Here is a 22,257-nt window from a genome sequence, read left to right as displayed (position 1 = left end):
AACCCCCAACTCTTGCATTGGAGGACGACTGCTCTAACCACTCAGCCACAGCCGCCGATGCAGCAGGTGCTAAATAATTTAAAATAATTCATTTTAAATAAAAATTTCATGCCGATCGTGCAGCTCATCCATCAGTCAGCCAATTGTGTGTCATATTCAATCTTATTTTGAAAAACCGCAATACAGCGAGTCCGTAATAAACGAACCGCAAAGTAGCGAGGGACATAATGTCTCTCGAAATAAATTATTTTTAAGAAGATTCATATTTAGTCAGTTTGTTGACATTTCTTTGCCTTCCATTATTTTATTTGAATTTATTTTTTGTTCTAATTTCTGTTTCCATCCATGGGGATTGAAGTGTTGTAAAGCTGCTCACTGGTTTACTCAGACAGAGAGCAGCTTTTTGTTTTGTTTTCCCTCAGAATTAAGGTTGCATAGTATAATTATAGAAAAAGAAGAGGATGAACGTTTAGTCTGATGAGCAGAAATGGAACTCATACAGGACTGCTGCCCTTGATCAGTCAAAAAGGCAAAAACTTGATCTACTTCTTCACTTTACTTCACAGCAGTGTGTACCAGAGTAATGGCCATTTTTATGGGATTTTAAGCGCACACAGTCTGAGACTGGAGAACAGTCCTTTCTCTTTTTCTTAAAGAAACTGCCGAGCAAATGCTTGTTGCCATAGTAAACAGAAAATGCATCTAGTTATCCAATGGGAATTTGGTAAATGTGCTATTACCTTAAGGTCATGGTATGGGCAATAAACTGTAAATTGTACATGTTCTTCCATCTCTGCATTAGTTGTCTTTAACGTTTTTCCATTCAGAGCTTGAACAGAATGTTCTCAACTAATGTTTGCAATGATAATGACTGCAAACGAGCTTCCTGCACAGCGGTTACACCCTCAAGTCCCACAAGGTCTTCCCAATTTGTCACTGTAATACTGGCAGTTATTTTCAGCCACGTTTTCAATCTTAGTCTTGTTAATTCATCCACAGCTTCTTGGTAAATTTATTTTGCAGCTCCCACTTGGCACTAATACCAGATTAGTCTGCATTAACAGTCATTAAGTGAATTTATGAAATGTAATGTTCTTTAACCAGGAAAATTAAACCGTGTGTTTATCTTGACACTTGGTCGTAGATAAACCAAAAGAATTTCAGATGTAATAAACAAGACTGACTCTAATCAACATGTGACATTCTTTATGAGTGAAAGGCAAACCAATAACAACAATGACCTATGGGTTGAGTTGGATATATTACTACACAAAGAACTCAAGCATTGAGAGCAGATTTATTTAAACAATCATATGTTTCATAATACATGGGCCTGACAGTCTGGATCTTTCTCTGAGTAGCACCAATGACACTTCTACTTCCTGGTTACTCTAAGAGATCAGACATAGTTAAGAGAATGTTGCACATTGATAGTGTCTTCACAAACAAGCATGTTTCTATAACACCAGCAGACATCCTGACACCAAGTAGGTTTTTCTTGGAAACTGTCACATTGACTAAAAGTAACACCACCCATTCGTTGTTCACATTTCATTTGCAATTTTCTGACTATACATGGTGGAATTTGATTGTGTTTGCATTGAGCTATTATCATTTGGATCCCCCGCAGAACTGTGAAACAACACACAATGTGAAGTTCCTGTCAGGCCCAAAGCACTGATGGTACTGCTGCAGTCTTAAACCAGTTAATTCCAATGAGTTTTGCTATGTAATTGTTGTTTCCCACAAAGCTAGCTATAGTTTGATGATAAGTTGTGTAACTGTGACAAATACTCTCTCAGCCAATAAATAAAATGCATTTTAATAGCTCACAACATCAGATAAGAAATTGTGAGCTGTCTGATTACCAATATTGCATGCTTAAAGTTGTGAAAGCTTTTTTTTTTTCCATATTTGTCAAGTGCTGCACATGCTGTATTCAATCTGAAAGTGTTAAGGGCAAAAGTTAATGCAACTGACAGCTGGTACTGACTCAGTTCAATCATATTGCATTAAAAAGCCTTTAATAACGTGAAGCCTGATTTAACACATGTGAACCAATCCACTCAATGCAAAAACAGGTCAAGAAACTAGCTAGTTAGTTTAACAGGGTGTGAGTCACAACCGTTGGAGATTAGCTTTCAAACCGCATTTATGAAGGCGTATCCAAAATGTCTCAAATTGTTCTTAATTTCTCATAGCCTCAAAGCTATCCTTAACCTTTCTTAATTTAGTTTTCATAAATTCTTCAGTGCTGGAGCAGTATTTTGATATCTGCACAGGAGCTCTCCTATGACAGAAAACATTTAAGACTACAGACCCAAATGTCCATGTCTAAAAACCACACTGGAGATAAATAATGAATAAAAGAATACCGGTAGTCCAAATCTGTCTCTTGTAGATTCAATCATAAAGTAAGGGGTGCCTACCAATGGGGGGTACAAAGTGGGCTAATGTGGGTGAAGACAAGCAACAAAATGACTTGGAATACAGTTTTACAAACACTGCACACACATCTGGTTATGTATTTCAAAAATTGGCCACTCTGAACTCAGCAGCGTGGGAAATTAGTGAGACTACAACTGAAAAATATGCTAATTTTCTTGTAACTTTGATTGTCTCCAACAGTCACAGCCCAGTGAGATAGTTCATAGATAGTTAATAACAAATGTATATTTTAAATGATCAACACAATTTGCATACAGTGTTGCTGTACATAGAAGAAAGGGACTAGAATAGCTTGGATTTTATAAACTATCTTTTCAGGGATTATCAAAGGGAGGAAATTGTCATTACAATTTTAAAACATACTTCATAACCTGTTTACAGGTTGCATTATAAATGACTTGTTTCTAACTTAAAACAAATTCTACACACACCTCACAATAAAAAAAAACATACATTTCTGGTCTTTTTTACGTCTCAAAAGCAGCCAGTATCATAGATTACTGCGGAATATAACACCTGAATACTTTGGGAATCTTCCTTTAAGTACCAAATAATTGATACTGGTAATTCAAAATGATCACTTATAGTAGTTTGGATCAAAATGACCGAATTTTAGGCCACACAGCAACAGCTTTTATCCTTGGTACAAAATTAATAGACCTATTCCTTAGTTTTTAAATAAAATAGGATATTGTTTGTAACCAAAATAAGTTGTAATGCAACTGCTGTCAGGTGTATTTGTTCTCCAAGCACTTTTTTCTTGCCTTCTTGCAGAGAAAAGCTCTCATCAAAGCCTGACAGATGATCCTTTGGCTGAAATGTTCAAGGTTCCCATAAAGATGTAGAGCAACGGTACATCTTCAGTGTGCAATGTTGGCAAGGGGATCCCATTAAGCTGAAAAAGATTACTGAATCATCGTTCTTTCCAACAATAATCAAGTCCCAAATGCTCACTTGGCAGAGACACTGAGAGCACCTGGTGGTTCTTAAAGCAGCACAGGGAGAAATTAGTTGAATGTCAAACAGTTGGTGTTCAGAAAAAGAGGAAATTGACACTGTTGTGTTCCACATAGACGCTGTCCAAAAAACTCAAGAGTGTGCATCACGGAATAAGACCTTTAAAAAGTAGACACAGATGCCAGGAAGGACATCTGTAGACCAGCCAGGGGCTCAGTTTGTCCTCCAGCTGAGAGAAGGGTGAGGCTGCATTTTGCCCTGAACAACTTCAGTAAAAAGTGTTGACAGATATGCATTTTTCCTTTCATCTGTAGAATTAAAAACATTTGTATGTATACACTTAGAGATAGATATATGAACAGCCTTTCACGTCACCATACCGTAATTTATATCTTCAATGCACTCTGTCCTATTCCCAGTTTCTTTATTTCCCCAACGTTCATAATAATTTTAGCTAACTTATTTACAGTGAATCTGTTTATCGGTTACACCAGTCTGACAATATTATTTTCACCACCTAAATATTGCATTAGACCTGCTTGTGCTGTCGTTTAGATCTGACCCACAGAGCCATAGATCCCACTAGCTCCAAAGGGATTTAACACAAAACTTCTGACTGGAATAAATATTCACTTACAGTCAAAACACTGCATGCCGAGCACAGTGAAGTACTGAGGGAACATGCAGACATTTGAAGTGGATTATTATTATAACTGCTCTATAGACCCCAAAATTATTGTCATCACAATGCATGGCAGTTGTTAATTCCAGGACATGTCACAGATATTTGATCAGACCAAACTTTTGGAACTTAACGGACATTTTCATCCTCTACAGGTCAGCTCAGATGTCCAGAGTTATTCTTCTCTAGAACACCACGATGCTTAATTACCACTGACCCCTCTTTCCGTACATCATCTCTCTGCCAGGATTCTGTTGTTTTGTTTTTCTTTCCTTTTGTTTTTGCAGACAAGCTGGAGAGAGTTTGTTGGTGTGCACTGTATGCTTTATAGCATTCAATAAGGCACTCTCAAGAGTCAATGCAAGTCAGAAGCGCCACACAAGTCCTGCAGGGTTATAATCAAACCTAATGCCTGATGTCTCCCACTCTTTGGCACATGCTGATATAACGAGACAAACAACAGAACTTCCCTCACCTGTCACGAGTTTTAATGCGACGGCTGATCGTTTGTGTTGGACACATTACTCTGCGTTGAAGAATGCATGGGTCTGCAATGGAAGAATCCATTACAGCAGTGTTATCCCCTTGCAGATAAATTGTGTTGTGATGAAGGTGTCACATCCACTGGATTAAATCTGTTTATGAGCAGATCACGCCCGGCGAAACCCAAACTAGCATTCTGTTCCATCTTCCCGTCCTGCTCTCTAAAAAAAAAGATTTGTGATGAAAATATTTTTGTCAGCAATGAGCCGAACCAACAAAACAGAAATAAACAAATCATTGTAATGCTTCAGTGATTACAGCTAATCACTGATATGAGAATTTTGCTTGAACTGTGAGGGTGTTTGTGAAAAAACGACAACAGCCACAACAAATAGTTATTGGAAACTGTGTGTCAGCATCACTTCCCCTCAAATCATGTTGGTTTTCATCTGGTTTATACATTTATTTTAATTGATTAAGAAGTTTTACTGCTACCTTGAAACAAACAAAGAGGATTTCAACTTCTTCAGCAAATATGGGATTAGTGCGGTGGAGCGCAGCGATCGCTTTCCTTCACTGACATTCAATTCTTCAAGACAGTTCTGTTTCCTTTTTCTTTCCTGGTGTTTGAATGACAAAATCTAAGATAAGCCATCTGGATTGCTGCTATGAATACAATCGCGCCCCGTAAGTTGGCATTCTTTTTGAGGTTCCGTGACATTCAATTCACCTCACAGACTAAAAGAAAAGAAAAACAATATTTTGCAGACTAATAACTGCATCTTTGCAGCCACTGGTGCAAAGAAAAAGCACCAAAAACAAATTTACAGTGTGTTAACAGTCATGAACTGATGAGATTTATTGACAGATAGCCCAAAATGATTCCCTTAATCTGTTTTTTTTTTTTTTTTTTTTTAGTTATTCTTAAGATATTGCATTAGAGAACATTGCCTTAATGATTTTATGAGAAAATGGCACTTTGGGATTTACTCTTTTATCACCCACTGCAGAAAAATTAAAGGCCGGCCATAATATTTCTGCCAGTGTGTGTTGGTTTTTGTGCCATGTTAACTAAATATTTCTTAACAGCTGGATGAATTTCAATTAAACTCCCAGACACTAATTATTACCTGTAACTCTACAAGTGAATAACTTTTGGAGACAGAGTGAAGATGGCTGCCACAGCAGATCAACAAAAATGGTTATAACTGTCATTTTTACACATATCTAGCTCAAACCTGTTCAGGTAGTAGCTGACAGTCATTCATAATGCACACTCTGAGTACTACTAGATTGGGTGAGATATGCTAAATGTTTTTTTCTAGATTGGACCAAAACAGCTATAACTTTTTATCAGCTCACTATTATCTTTGTTGAAAATTTTGGCATGAATTCTGGCAAGCAACAAGCATTCCTTTAAGTAATGATAGGCATTATTTATTTATTTTAATCATTGTGTGTTTTGCTTTTAGTTTGTGATAAAAAAAAAGAAATGCAATAAACTTCAACTGAAGAGATGTACAGTGAGCAAATGTTTGTCTAAATGAGCAGCTTCAACATTTTGGATCTTAAGCAGGAAAAATGTGAATGTACGATGAAAAATCACAACTCCTTTAGTCAAAAGAGAGAGAAAAAAATGAATGTATGAGAAGTTATGGAGCCAAAGAATATGTTAGTATTTGTAATCTAGAATGACCCTGGATTTTTGATCTACTCAGAGACGGGATTATAATGAAATTATGACCCGGTTCTGACTGGTTTAAACGGGGCCAGCAACTCTAAAAAAGAGTCTACCAGGGATTCGATATCTGTCAAGGAATAAAGTTTTAATTGGCTCACTGCATCACGTAGAAAGGCTTTTTCTGCACCAGTATCATTTTTCCTTACACGTTAAATCACACAAGATCCATTGAGATCACACTTAGTGCGCCGTCCGGCCCTTTATCCATGTGATAGGCTGTGCTTCCTTTCTGTGAAGGAGGAGTCTAGGCCCTATATATCTGTAACGCCATGGGACATCCGGCCCTTCCGGTTCTTGATCTCGCGTCGAATTGTATCGGAGGCCAGCGTTGTTACTGTATCTTTTTCCTGCCTTGAGTTAATACAATTGGTAAAACTGAACTCACGTTTTCCTTAATTTATTGATAGTGTGGGTTACTACTTCTGAGGGAGGTGTGAACCAGGTGCCCCCGGAGCTGGAGGTGGGGCCTGGGGTCCGCAATAAGACCTGCAGGACACACACTGACCAGTAACAAATAGAAAGCTTTTGTTAAGAGAAGTAGAATTTTTGACAAAAAGTATGGACTTATGGTTCATATTCAATATTCTATTGGCAAAAATGGAAAGTTGCTTCACTTCACAAGCTTGAATCAATTTCTAAAAGCACGTGAAGACAAAACGCATTAAGGATCTTGGCTTTGATTAAACATTTACCGGGTATCTAAAAACAAACAAGTGATAAGTATTAAGGTATCTTTTAGTAAACTTGTGACTTTATTTTTAGCATTCTTCCCTCTCAAACTTTACTTTATTACTTATTTACCATTGTGAGTAAATGTGTGGAATATTCAAACCCACCAAATGTGGGTTTGAATATTCCCTCCTTATTTATTTCTTTTTGCTAAAAATGTTGTGATTTGTTGGCCATCATTCAATTCTGTGCCTTTATATAGACCCAAGACACAACAAAAGTTGTTTCAGGGCACTGTACAAAAACATTCACATACATAAAAAGTCACTCAGTAAAATGCATCTATCTAAGGAAGCAGCAGATTGTGTTGAATCTTCACTTCGTCACAGCCTCCCATCCCGAGCAAGCACAAAGGCAACAGTGGAAAGGAAAACTCCCTTTTAACAGGAAGAAACCTCCAGCAGAACCAGGCTCAGGACAAGCGTCCATCTGCTTCGACCGGCTGGGTTTGAGAGGAACAGGGAGAAACAAACAAACATAGAATGAATCATTGAGTTGGATGTTTGTAAAGAATAATATGTAAACCAGTAGTTAATGATGCATTGATTCACACAAACCTGTAATCTCTCTTAGTTGAAGTGTGTGCTGTGCAGGACCGAATGCTTTCCTCCGTACTCCAAACAACAGCAGGTGATCCCACTGATTAGTTCATCCACTTTGGTTAATCACAGCAATTACTCCACCACTGAGCCAGCAGAGAGGCCTCGTCTTAGGTCTTTCTCGTTCTTTTAATGAAACCTAATTTAATCACTTTCCCTGTGCTATTAGCAGGTAAACCACAGGTGAAAAAAAATCTTAAAGCAGTGATTAAAGATGTCCCCAATATGCTGCAGCGGCCCACATTTCATTCAAAACACTAGATCTCAGTACAGATTATTAAAAATAAAACTGTACCACTTTCCAGTAAGGTTCCCCTTATAGATGCTAATAAATATTTTAAAGATGTGTTATTAATTCATTTATAAACACTTTATAAATGGTTAATAACTGCTTATTATGCATTAATTAAGGGCAAGAAAGAGACAAAACTGACCAATTTCTTGCCAAATAGTGAACCAAATCTGTTCACCTATACATTTCATCTAGAGTTGTTATATTCATCATTTCAGATTAAGTTACTACTTTGTAATCATTTGCAAACCTATTTTTTTAGAATATAATATTAGTTGTAGACACTTATAATGCAGTGATAAAGTACAATATTATATGCTAAAAAAAATAGGTTTACAAATGCTTATTGTGCTGACAAGGTAGTAACTTAGTCTGAAATGTTTAATAGAACAACTCTAGATGAAATATCACTAATTGGCAAGAAACTGATCAGTTTTGTCTCTTTTTTGCCCTTAATTAAGGCATAATAAGCAGTTCTTAACAATTTATAACGTGTTTATAGGGGAATTAATAATGTAATAAACTATTTATTAGCATATACTGTAAAAGGGGAGCCTTATTATAAAGTGGTATGAGTAAAACACTAAATTACTGTCATGGTAATGCAGCAAAATAAATCAACTTGTGCATATATATATATATATAAACTATGGGACAAGTCAAATAAACAAGTCATGAGACTTACAAATGTGTTTTTCTCTTGGGATAAATGTTCTCGGTGTTTTCTTATAGAATAATTTAAAAGATTTGGTGTGCAGTCAGTGCTGGTGTAGAACTTCAAACCTCAAACTGTGTTACAGCTACAGGGAAAATCAGACAACCAGTGAGCCATTTACACACAAACTAGTCCATCATGTACCCAAAAGACCACCGACCCAAGCAAAAATCATGCTCTGTGTAAGAACTCGACAGCTTCTGCGCCTCTGTTTCCATCCTTCCTCCACACACTGTCCACACATGTCTGCATCTAACTACTTTTTAATATCTCTATCCATAAAATGGTGAAATTTTAAACACTCCCAGAGACAAACCACCCGGCAGCCAATTAGGACCAGTTTTAAAAAAAAAAAATCTAGTTGCAGTCCAGTAAAACACTCACTCCTCACAGTGCAGCACCTCAAACCAACCATCCAGTCAGCCAGTGAACCCATCAGACTGCCGAGTTTTGTGCTCAGGGAGCATGACAGTGTTTCAACACACCAATTACAGTGAGACAGTAGTAAAGCTGTTTGTTAGCCTGGCACTCAGCCACGCTATAAGTACCGCTATCGATTGACAGGGAGAGACAGCGGGCGCATGATGAGAGGGAACACAGAAAGGATAAAGATGCAGAAAGGAAAGAAAAAAAGCCACTCTTTATGCTGCTGACATAACCGTACAGACAGTCACGATAAAGCACCAGATTGTTCATCGCATCTGCATCCGTCTGTTTGTGAGGCTATAACGTGGCTGAGATAAAAAGTGTCAGGTACCTCTACTTTCTGATGTCTCCTCTTGGCTTCCTAATTATCAGTTTGACAGTTCAGGAGAGGAAGGGTTCGGAAACAGACGGTGGGAAAACCATGGAAAGCTGGGTTAAGCAACATAAAATATAAAAGGGGCTTTCTAACATATCTTTTCCAGCCTGTTGTTTGTTAATGAGGGTATCGTTATAAACCTAATGGAGCACAGATACTTGTATTTACCCTTAAAAAGAAACCACAAAAATCAACATAAAATAACTGCACTGTCTGTGCACTTAAGAATGCAATGAACTTAATGTACCACTGAGTGTGACTGTAGATCATCAGCTGCATGAATAAGCTCATTTCAGAGCGACAGCACAGAAAATTATTACTCTATTATTATAAGGCTCAAATCTGCAAACAGCGTCAGCGTTTACCCAACCATTATCCAAGGAGGGCACCTGGCCCTGTCTACAGAAAAAAGCACCCAACCTACCAAAATTACCCCACTGAAATTTCTGCTACTACAGGGAGTGGAGATTGTCGCCACAGGATACCGTGTTTTGGAACTATAAGGCGCAATATCAATGAACGGGTCTGTTTTCATACGTAAGGCGCATTGAGCGAACCAAAATAGATAAGTCCAACTTTATTCAACTCATTCACAATAACCACATAAAATTGGTTCGAGGTCAGTAAGCACAACCAGGATTGTGGAGTATGGCTGATGGGGAGAGTGGCTGCAGCTGTGACTGACAGAACTGAGAACGGGTGTGACTGGTCGTGGCAGGCTGACTGAGAAGTGGTTGATGACACAAAGAAAACACAAAGAAACGATCAAATGAAAACACAAGAAACAACTAGACACATTTTTGTCTTCTTCTTTCGGCTGCTCCCTTCTTCAAGGGTCTCCACAATGAGCTAACTCGCACCAAGACTTGGCGACTGTTTTCACACCGAATGTCCTTCCTGACACAACCAGTTCACCGAGCTACCACAGCCTTCTGTGTGGAGCAGAGAGCTGCCATCTAGGGTGCCCGGGGGAGCAGATGGTGGGGTTAAGGGTCTTGCTCAGGGGCCCAGAGTGGAGCAAATGAGGGTGGAGGCAGGTGTGGGTGCTTCACCTTTCCCACCCGCATTTTGATGATGTCAGTCCAGGGAGTCGAACCGGCGACCTTCTGATCACAGGCTCACCTTCTCTAACCTTTGCACCACCACTTCCCCAAGAAACAGCTACAAACAAGAATCACTAAGCATAAATCAAATTAATCATAAAACACTAAGGGCTTCTAACAAACGGAGAAAATCTGATTCTGACGCACCAATAATGATGTGGAAATCAGATGGATGCTGCTGTCCTAAATGACCTATTTCAGATGTTTTTAGATAAAATCTTGTTCTTCTTTCAACTGTTCCCTCTTCAGGGGTCTCCACAGCGAGTCATCCTCCTCCATCTCACTCTGTCCTCACTCCAACTACTCTGTCCTCACTCCAACTACCTCCATGTCCTCTCTAACTGCATCCATATATCTCCTCTTTGTCTTTTTCCTGGCAGCTGCATTTCTAACATCCTTCTACCAATATACCCACTGTCCCTCCTCTGGACATGTCCAAACCATCCCAGTCTGACCTCCCTAACTTTATCTCCCAGTTGTTCAACCTGTGCTGTACCTCTGATGATCTCATTCCTAATCTTATTCACCCTTGTCACTCCTAAGGAGAACCTCAACATCTTCATTTCTGCTACTTCCATTTCTTTCTCCTGTGTTTTTGACATTACCACTGTCTCCAGACCAGACAGCAAAGCTGGTCTCACCACTGTCTTGTAAACTTTTCCTTTGCTGACACCCTTTTGTAAGCATTTAGATAAAATGCTATAGCTAAATGCTACAGCTAAATGCTGATGCAACACCATCGAGTGATAACTGCATCATCATCCAAATATTCAACAATAAGAACGTATTTCCGTTCTGAGCACTAACAAAACACCTGACACCACCCAACTTACAACGTGGTGAGTAACATTCATTCCTTCAAAAAAAAAAACAATAGTTTCTTTAACTCTGTTTAAAATAGAAAATGCTCCTCTTCAGTGCTTCCTTTGACTAAACAAACAGTTTTTTTCAAATGGCAAAAAATGAAAAGCTGTGCTAACTCGCTTTCTTTAAATAAAGCCTTGCTGGTTTAATCTTCAGTTTACCAATATGTTTTTAGAAAGCCAGCCTAACTCTACTACACATATTGCTCAGCAGGGATTTGATTGTCAAATATCAGCATAAATAAAAGCCTGATGGAACGAAGTAATGCAGATTAGACTGAAGGACTCAGAAACAATCATTATGTTAGTTCTTACACTAGAAACCTCTGTAAACAAACCACAGGGATATGCTTGTTATCACAGGGCAATATGTTGGATTAAAGTATCGCAGGGCCACAACCATTTGGAAGAGTTCGCTAAACTGCATAATTCATAACAGTAAACAACACCGAAAGCAATGTACATTATTAAAACTCTGAGCAAAATGCTTAAATGCCTTGAATATTACTTATCACACAAAAGGATTATAATCCTTAATTTTTCAAATGTTTCATCCCAGTCTGGCTTTTATTTGTTTGTGTCTACGACACTCACATCATTACTGCAGATGTGAATTTTGATTACCGTATTTTCCGCCGTACACGTCGCACCGCCCTATAAGTCACATCAGTCCAAATATGTCTAATAAAGTGGAAAAATCCATAAATATGTCGCTTCGCCGTATAAGTCACATCTATTATGTGTCACAATTGACGCGTCGCATTTGTTACATGTCACCACTGACAACCTGGAAATATGGGCTGGTGTTGTGCCAAAAATCCATGGGCTGCCAAACGGCAGCTGCGGGAGCGTACACGGGAGGACTTTAAGAAGAATTTAACAAGATTAACACTTAAAAACAATTATTTGTTTGCTCAAAATTATAGCAAAGGTGTGTCTCAGTCTAACTTTTGCTTAATAAATGCACGTTGACGGTCAAATCAGCTGCAATTTCAAAAGCCGATATGCGGAAGTGCAAGCGCACAGAGGGACGACTTGCTGTGCATTTCTTCTAAATTTTTACAAGATAACCACTTAAAAACAATTATTTGTTTGCTCGACATTATAGTAAAGGTGTGTCTCAGTCTAACTTTTGCTTAATAAATGCACTTTAATGGTAAAATCAGCTGCATTTCCAAAGTATTCGCTGCCTTGGTGCTCCGGGAGCATGCAGAGGGGGGAAATCAGGAAGGAGGAAGGCTGCACATTTCTTCAAAATTTAACAAGATAACCACCTAAAACAATTATTTGTTTGCTCGACATTATAGTAAAGGTGTGTCTCAGTTGAACTTTTACTTAATAAATGTACTTCAATGGTCAAATTAGTTGCATTTCGCCAGGGCAGCGCAGCGAAATGAAGCTGATTTGACGGTTGCTCCAGGCGAGCTGAACAAAGTTGGCAGACTATGGCAAGCCAATTCTGTCATTAATAGCCACTTTTACCTATTACATGACACAACAGTATGCCATACACCTCAAGTGCCATCTAACAGCTGAAAATGGTAGTGTTCAATATTTTCAATGTCAGAATGAATGAAAATGGTCATATCTCAGTCAAAAATTGGTTTATAAATATGGGGAAAAAAAACATAAATAAGTCGCTTCAGTGTATAAGTTGCAAGGCGTGTAAATTATGCAAAAAACTGCGACTTATAGGCCAAAAAAAACGGTAGTTACTGCTTTTATAGTTGAGAAATACATTAAGCCTTCCTGGAGTTTGCCTGCTCTTTGCATACATTTCAAATAATAAATACGAACGTCTTCAAATTGCTGTATTTTTTATTTACTGTAGCACTTGTTGCAAACACAGCTAATTTCTATATAGGACTTCAAAGACCTTTTGCGAACCATATGTATTCAACACCGCATACTTAAGTGTGATGTTGCTGTGCAGTCTATAAAACATTCAATACTCACAGCCAGCAGTATCTGCAGTGAGGAATGAGCCACTTCTATGAACTGAAAGTCCAGCAGGCAGCCAGATATAGATATATATCGGTGGTCCTCTGGTGCCCAGGAGGGAGGAGGGGTGATGGGTGTCACCCTGCACCCGGGGCCATTCTCCATCCACCAGGAGCGATGCATGGACAGGTTGAACGTCAGGACAAGGTCAGAGTCCTGCAGAGGCAGACAGACAGACAGGAGTTGAATCACAGCCTCAGACGGAGGACAGACGATGCAAAATGTCAGAGCTGGTTTAAACCATCAAACCACAATGAGAGCTAAAAATAAATGTGAAATTTAAAATTCCAATGATGTGGGCTCACTCAGATTACATCTGAACTGTGCAGATAAAAGATGGACATTAGGAAAAGAAGAGACGAGCCTAATGAGAGGTGTGAAACAAAATAACAGAAATAAAGCTGAGAGTTGAGAGCTTGGTTTGAGTTTGGTTTTTCTCGTGCATTAAAAGATGAAGCTTCCAGCCACGGCGGACAAAGAGCAACTTTCTGTTCTGGTGTCATGAAAGGGTCAGAAACTAAACGGCTGCTGCTGCGGTTTCAGGCAACACTGTAGATTTTGTTCTCGACTCATTTCTGAGGAGAAAATGATGGAAATGAAGAGGTGCATTTTTGTAAATGTGGCCACTCTAACATTGTACTTGGAAAAATATAAATGTCCATTTATTACTATGACTAAAACCCATTACATTTATGAATACTAAAATGTTTGCCTATAAAATGAGATACAGTAAATTATAGATATAGTTTATTCATATTTTAAATGTTTTAACCTTTCTCTATTTGGTTTTAATTAACTACCTTTTACACTAAATATCTATTAACGTTAACATTTAGAACGTGAAGGACCACTTTTAGCTGCAGTTTTTGTTTAGTGAAATTGATTTTACACATTAAAGCTATTTCCCTGCATTTATTAAACAGAGTGCTTGCTTTTACTCCCATTTGTTTAGTTTTCTTTTTATTCTAAAAGCTTTAAAGTGCAGAATCAATCAGTTATGACTTGTTTAAATAATGCACACATTAACAACCCCACTTAATAAAAAAAAGGACGTATATTATTCCAGAGGCAGCAATGCAAACACCACAGACATACGTCACACAGGCTCGGGCTTCGTTAGGCCTCGGTGTTCTTTAAACGATGGCTGGAAGCAAAATGAATTGTATTACGATAGCAAAACTGATGATAGTTCATTTTCCTTATATTTCATGTTACTAAAATGAGAAAAAGACATAAAGCCTGAAGAAAACTGTTGCAGCCTTCCCACATCCACGGGTAATTTGAAATTTTCTACAGTCATAGATGGGGCCGATCGAGTCATTTAAAGTCATTCAATCTAAAGCAATCTCTAAATCTCTACAGTATATTTTAATTCAAACAGAGTCTTGGCCCTTGATCCACCTAAACCAACATTTTGTTTCTACTCTCTAAATCTGTTTCATCTTCCACCTCAAACACACTTGACTCTTTAACCTCCCCACAGAAACCTCTTTATTTTTTTTCCCCTGTTCTCTTTTCTATTAATTTACACTGCAGCCTATCTTTCCTCTCACCCACTTCCTCTATTTTTCTCTTTTCTTTTTCCTTCTTTGGCCTCTCTCTATTTCAGCATAATGAGTAAATGCCTCATTAGCACAGGGCTCTGATTAATGCCATCTCCCCTTGTTGTGCTCCTCTTTTTAATGAGTGAAATCTCTAAATTTCTCTCTTGGTTTGTCTTCGCCATCACTCTCCTTCAGTCTGTCACTGCCTTGCTTTTTATATTCCTCTTTCTCACAACTCTTGTTTTTTCTGGTCACCCCCCACTCGTTTAAATAGTTGCCGTAGAAAGGGGTGGTAATTATTTCACTAAGGTATCATCCATCAGCGCTTCTCTAATGAGGCTCTTTAAAGACCACACGCATGCAGGCAAACAAATGTAATCCACTGTTTAAAGCTGAATCTGGCAAAATGTCATTAGTATCAGGCAGGATGCAGTGCTGCTAATTCTGCTATACTCCCTCAGTTTGTGAGGGTAATGAAAATGGGATTAGGAAGAATAATCTACCAGACTGCTCTGCAGTGAGCTATGCTGGATCAAACGTGGACTACAAAAACAACTTCAATCAACTTGAGTTAAAGCACAAAAACCATTTTAGTAAAATAATTTTAGACATGCTTCTGAGATAAAATATGTTTTATTATATAAAAATTGTATTGGAAAAAAAGAAACAATCAAAAGCCTCAGCTTACTTTAAGCTATACCGCGTTGTTGTTGGTTAGCATTAGCATGCGAGCTAATTTTAACATTTTATTATACAATTTATTTTAGGAAACATACTAATTTTTCAGTCTTGTCTTGTGAAAGTTTAATGATTAAAAAAAAGAGTTAATGTCTAAAGTTATATTATGTTACAACAAGAAGGGCATTAACTAGCTTAGCATAAATACTAGTTAGCTCTGTAAACGAACAAAGTCCATTCCTTAACATCTACAGTCGGAACATTATAGCTTTTATGTACCTCATTAGAAATGTATCTAAGATGTAGTGGATTTGTTCTAAATGTATTTCAACTAATGTTTTTAATATAAATCCAAGACAATTGTTTAAAAAGCTCTATGGTTATGTATCGACACACCGTGTCAAGAGGCAGCTAACAGGCTACCCATAAACATTTTCATTCGAAGATGCATGCAGCTGATCAGCTGATCAGATCTAAACTTTTATGAGCTTGCGAGCCTCTGTCTTTCCTTGTGTTGTCTTTCCACAGGTCTGCTCCGTTACCTTCAATGCAATGCATTGTAACACCGGAGTCGATTACACATTGTCCCTAAACTGAACACAGTTGATGTAACGTCTTCCAGTCTGGGGCTACAATTTCACATCATCACAAAAATAACTCCAAATTACAAGGAGACCTATAAAAGCACTTTCCACAGTGCTTCAGTTTGAGCATCTCTGAGGTTACAGGATTTCAAAAAAGAAAAAAAGTAAATGAGACAATGACTCCCCACACACCCAACCCCACATCACCATCTCACACAAACATAATAAAGATTTAGCTTATTGTTACATGCCCTCAAATACTCCTAATATTGATAAATGTAGTATACACAGAAGATTTAAAGACAAAGCTGAAAATAGTCCTTATTCAATAGTGGAATACAAAGAAATTAAATTGCTGCTGTGTACCAGCAGTGATATATTGATTGCATTTGGGGGGATTTATACAGCAATGTTGCATTTAACCCACTAAGGAGATAAATCCTTAGCTTGAAATAAAATCTTGATATATTATTTTGGTGATGAATGAGTTGTTTGGTTTACAACCTTGACTTCTGGTAATATTTCTATCTGTATCTGGGCCGAGATGGGGTAGAGGTAGGGCAGCCGACTTGGGACCCGAAAGTCCCAGGTTCAATCCCCAGCCATTCCCACATGTCGTGGTGTCTCTGAGCAAGACACCCAATCCCTAATTGCTCCCTGGGCACTTACAAAGTTGTCCACTGCTCCACCTGGGTGTATCCCAGGTGGAATGGGTTAAATGCAGAGAACAAATTTCGCCATTGTATGGAAGCATACAATGATGACAACACATAGCACTTATTATTGTTATATGTGTGTTTCTTACTAAGCACCTTTACTGACTGTTTCCCAATCATCTTTTCACACAATAACTACACCCTGTCTATAATTTCCTGTGTGTTAGGATCACGCTCTCATGCTCTCAGGTTGTTGTCACAGACTGTGAGCTAGAACCGCTTCAATGAGCCACATCTGCTTTTCCCCCTGTCTTCCTCTTCACCTCTCCTCTCTTTATGCCTCCGGCCCTCTCCCTCCCCGTCTCCTGCTCTCTCTCAATTTCCCCTCAATTTCCCACCTCCGTATTTTCTTTTGTCTTCCTCTCCCAGAAGGTAAAAGAATAAAGGGGAGAAAAAATACCTTTCAGAGAGGTCTATTATCTGATTGCCTGATAGTCAACAAGGGAGATGTGAGGCCATTTTAACGATACCTGGAGCCTGGAGTCTTGTTCAACAGTTTAGAAATAAACAATTAAAAACTTCGGTTTTTGTCTTTGCATTTCCAATTATAAAAAAGAAGCAGTAACTTTGAAAGTATTACCATGAGATTCCACTGTTTATGTTCTAATTTCTGACATCAGTGCAGTTTTGAGCCTTCATACTCAGGTTCAGGGTATTCATATTCCAGAGTAAAAAGGTTCAGGGTAGCATAGTCCACACATGACTTTGGAATAAGAATGATTCTATTTTTATCTTAAACAAAAATTAGATCCAAAAATTGATATTTTTTTAATATAATTATTCAATTCCAAAACCTCTGATGTCAAAGCATGGGCAAGAGGGGTCAGTAACAAGGTAGCTCAGAGATTAAGTGCTGTAGCATTGTAATCCTGGGGTTGCTGGTTCAAGACCAGGTTGAATCAGGAAGGGCATATGGCATGATACAACTACCATATCTTGCTGTGTCAACCCCTTCAGAAAGGAGCAGACAGGTACAATTTTGGGCGGGAAAAAAGCAGAAATTACTCCTACCAAAGCACACCGCTGTCATAGCTATATTTTATCTGTTTTACAAGACTGCTCAAGAAGTTAAGATAAAAATTTGCATTAAGAATGCCGGTAAACATTCAGAGTCGTATGTTGAGCCAAATTTTATTTTGTTTTATTTAGCCTGAGTGAACATCTGCAACATCAGACTCATCTTGTATTGAGTTTGTGCTTAGCTCATTTACTCAGTATAGCTTCATACACATCTGACAAAAATAGACACAAATTGTGTTCTTAGCAACGATAAGTGGGGAAAAAAGCTACATCTAATGGAACGATGAGCACATTCATAAGTGTCTGTGATCATCCTCTTTAAGGAGCTGGAGTGGTACACAGTCACCCGTGGTGGAATCCATATTCGACAAAAAGAGACACTAGAAGACGAATGAGGAAGAGCTCACGAAAATGCTAAATTGTTTAAGTCGAGTCAGGCGTGAATGTAACAAAGCTGTGACTCTTTTCAGCTAAAAACCTCGTTTTTCTTTTATAAAGAATGTTGACGTTACATTTCAGTCAAACATCTGGACTGTATTTGAAATGAATTTGATCAAATGTGTTAAAGCAGCGCACATCTGTAACGACTCCTCCCAGAATCTCCATTTATCTTTTCAGTTGCTGCCATCTGGCAGAAGACTCAAATTTCCATTTGCATGTAAAAAGCTATTATAAGAACTCTATTATTCTTTTTGCTGTTGCTATCTCGAATAAGTAAATGTTGAAATACTCATTTTTCATCAAGCCCTTGGAGAAATGCAGCATATTTTATAATGTAGGAAATTATAGACACATACTGTATGCATGTGTTTGGTGATACTGTAAACAGTTTTGTTATGATGTGTAGATGTACATGTGTACATATGTTTATTTATTCCTTTATTTTGTAATGCATTATATTATCTGATTTTATGGATATTATTTAAGTGTAGAGTTGCAAAATGCAAAATATGAATTTCCATTTTATCTCAATTAATTGGGCTAAAAAGTTATTATTGTATTTTAATTTCATATTCTATTATCATTGAGTTCTTACTGGTTGTAATGTTATTTAGGATAATTAGATGTTTTTTAACAGTGGCTACACTATGACAGAGTTGGTTTATGCTGTTGCCTTGCAGCTTGTGGCTCCTTGGATGAAATCTCAGTTCTGGCTGGAGTTTGCTTGTTTTTCCAAAGCATTCATGAGATGTTTGAACCGGTGATCTGTCCCGGTGTACCCGCTGACTGTAGACGGGCACCAGACCCCCGCAATCCTCAACAGTATCAGACAGATATAGAAAATCTACAGACAATTTAAAAAAAGCCAACATGTTGAGTTAAGCAACAACAATTCTTACGCATTTACCCCCAGACAAAAACCTGTGTAGTAAAATCTGAAAATATTAAACAAACAAATAAGAACACACAACAGAACTAAGGTCAAGAAACAAGGTCATAATGTCCTAAAGAAAAACACAAATACATTTTAAAAAACATTACTGTTTAACTTAAAATATATGTGAAAAATCTGTTTTTTTGGTTGTTTTATGAGATTTTAGTGTTTTCTGTTTGGAGTTTGTTTCTGTAACTTTGGTTCCTTGTTTCTGTCCCCTTGTGTTTAGTTTGGATTTCCTGTGTTCCTCTGTACCACTAGCCACTTCTCCCAGCAAAGGGCCCGGCACATTCCATCCGAAGGGCCACAATGGGCTCTCTTTGTCACAGCTGAGTGACAAAAATTACGTCATTTTGTCCACAGAGCAGCTTCGCCCACCCCTTCATAACACAAAGCTTTATCTCACAGGCGTATACGCCAAGTATTGCATGGTTGGTCAGAAGTTTGTTGGCATGTTCGTCAATGCGGAAATGAGCTCGGCCATTTAGTTGCACAACTAAACAAACGCACTAAATTAGTCAGATTGCCCAAAACTTCTGGATGGAGATCGTGCAGACATCGTGTATGGGGGAGTTCGTCTGCTGAAAAGTGTGGCATTCTCTTCATGATAGATTTGTGTCCAAATTGTAGATGCAGGGACAAGTGGAGACTCTGGTGGGAATAAACCCCGTGTGGTGACATACACTGCAGCAGGAGGGGTTTCCCAGGTGCTCTGCGTCTGTGTCTCATGGACTATGAAAGGTGAGTGCAAAAACAAACGCCCCACAACCACGTGACCACAAGTCGACTTTTCAGCTTCGAATGGAGTATGTTGGGCCCATTAGTCTCTGCTCAGTCATGCCACGTCTGGTCACACCTGTTCCTGCTGTCATTAGTCACAGCTGCAGCCACTCTTCCCATCAACACCAGTCCATGTTAGTCTTTTGTTTCTCAAATCTATATGCATACTCATGCCAAGTCCAGCTCTCCTGCTTTTGGATATTTGTTTTTGCTTCATGTCAGCCTTTATTTTTTTGGTTCAGAAAGCTTTAGTTTCTTTTTTAACTTGAGCCCCTGGTGCCTGCCTGCATTCCTGGGTTCAAATTCTCCACAGCCATGACAATACATAAAAAAATAAAAGAGAGGGTGATTACTAAACAGACAGCAGATGAGTTAACAGCCACATATTTGCTGGTGGCATGCATTATAAATAAGATCAAGACAATTGAGGACAATTACTGAGAAATCAAGACAAGCAAATACCAGAATTAGAATCAGACATAAAAACCAGAATACACAAACATTTTGTTCCAATCAAACAAGAAATTAATCAGATATAAATTAAAACAGGGCAAAAAGCCATATACCATAACATGTCACACTACTGGAGACATTTAATCTATTGTGAAGGATTCCACAAACACCAGCTGATCATCATACAGACAACTGAACAACCAGGAAGACTTCAATCTTAATTTTATTTAGTCTAAAGTCAATTTTTGACTCTATTTGCCTGAATTTTATTTTTTTTTATCTCCGTCTGCAGCTCCGTCTCTTTTTCTATCATTTCCCCGCCTCTGCTGTCTCTCTTCTGTGTTATTTCACACCATCACAATCAGTCATGGTGCATCTCACTACATCGGTTTTCAATAATTTCCCATGGGTGTTGGACGAGGCCTTAACCTACAATGCTTGAAGCACTTTCTCTCCTATCAGATTGGTTGGGGGTGTTTGGGAATTGTATATGGGTCTGTCTGTGCAAATGTGCTGGAGGGTGCGTAAAGATGAGGTCTGTTCCAGGTCTTAACCTCGACCTTAACAATACCAAACCCATTACCATTTCTAATAAAACACCTCAGCATAGCCATTCTAATCTCCTCAATCTGTTAAACGGTGGAACAATTAAAAGCACTCCAGAGAAATTACATTTTCATGAAGGGCAGAGGTTGCAGATATTTTATTTGTGAATCGCATAATCACAATTTAAGCTAGTTTTTAATTAGTTTAAGCAGGTTTTAATGGGTTAAACTATGAGATAGAATGTTGAAATAAATGTTGATTTTACTTTTTGTGACTTGAAAAACAACAACAACAAAAGAATCTAAAAATTGATTTTGTAATGTGCACACAAGCTGATACAAACTACCAAAGGGGAGCAGCATCGACTTCACAGGGTTCTCTCTTTTTATGTTTTACACCAACAAGCTGTGAAGAAGTCTACAGTCTTTGTGGATTTTATCTTAGAAATGAACAAAAAAACAAGAACAGGTGTACCTTGCAAGACTTAAATGTTTGTCAAATCTTTGAAAGAATTAACAAGTAGGATTTCAGCTTAGATATCTTTGTTTCCCATTAAAAGAAGATTCTGAAAACAGCAGATGGTGGATTCAGACTGTACTTTTTTTAAAAGCAGAGGACTACAGGATGTGATGGAAACAGAAGTTGCTGTTTGTAAGGCTATTTTTGAACAGGACAACTGTTTAGCCAATTTTAGTGAGAAATTAATTGCTTTGAACAACCACTCAAGAAAAAATAACAATAAAGGATGTGTTGTCTACCAGGTAAACATATGAAACGATTTGCTGATGTAGGCTGAACTAGCCCTATCCAAACTATAACAAAGGTAAAGGACTTAATACCCTGATGCATGCTCAATAATCCAGGTAGAAAAATCCTAAAAAGTTAAGTCAGGTCCTCTGGACGGGTTCAAAAATGACTTTTTAAAGGACAGGTTTAAAGGACTTAAGGTAACACTTTACAATAAGGTACACAAAATTTGATTAAGTACTAGGGAACACATCAGGACAAATCAGGAGCTAATTTGTAGTTAACCAGTACTTACTGGGGAACAAACATCTAAGTCTTATTAGGGGACTACTGGTTAGTTACCTTGTAAATGAAAAGGAACTAATCAAGAACTAATGGGTAATTATCAAGGAAACCAAA

At 38.1% G+C, this 22,257-nt stretch overlaps 1 protein-coding gene across 1 annotated transcript in view; it reads right to left on the bottom strand.

Annotated features, from left to right (window-relative positions):
• Nucleotides 1–22,257, bottom strand: part of nkain2 (sodium/potassium transporting ATPase interacting 2) — a 66,120-nt gene that overhangs the window by 28,784 nt on the left and 15,079 nt on the right. Inside the window, exon 4 of the mRNA XM_037685122.1 lies at nt 13,371–13,571. Within this exon, the coding sequence (XP_037541050.1) occupies nt 13,371–13,571 (201 nt within the window). The remainder of the gene's footprint in view (nt 1–13,370; nt 13,572–22,257) is intronic.

Source organism: Nematolebias whitei, chromosome 12, assembly GCF_014905685.2.
Source record: "Nematolebias whitei isolate Nwh7 chromosome 12, NemWhi1, whole genome shotgun sequence".
NCBI lineage: Eukaryota > Metazoa > Chordata > Actinopteri > Cyprinodontiformes > Rivulidae > Nematolebias > Nematolebias whitei.
The sequence above is the reverse complement of the archived record's forward strand: the minus strand, read 5'-3'. Positions and strand labels throughout refer to the sequence as shown.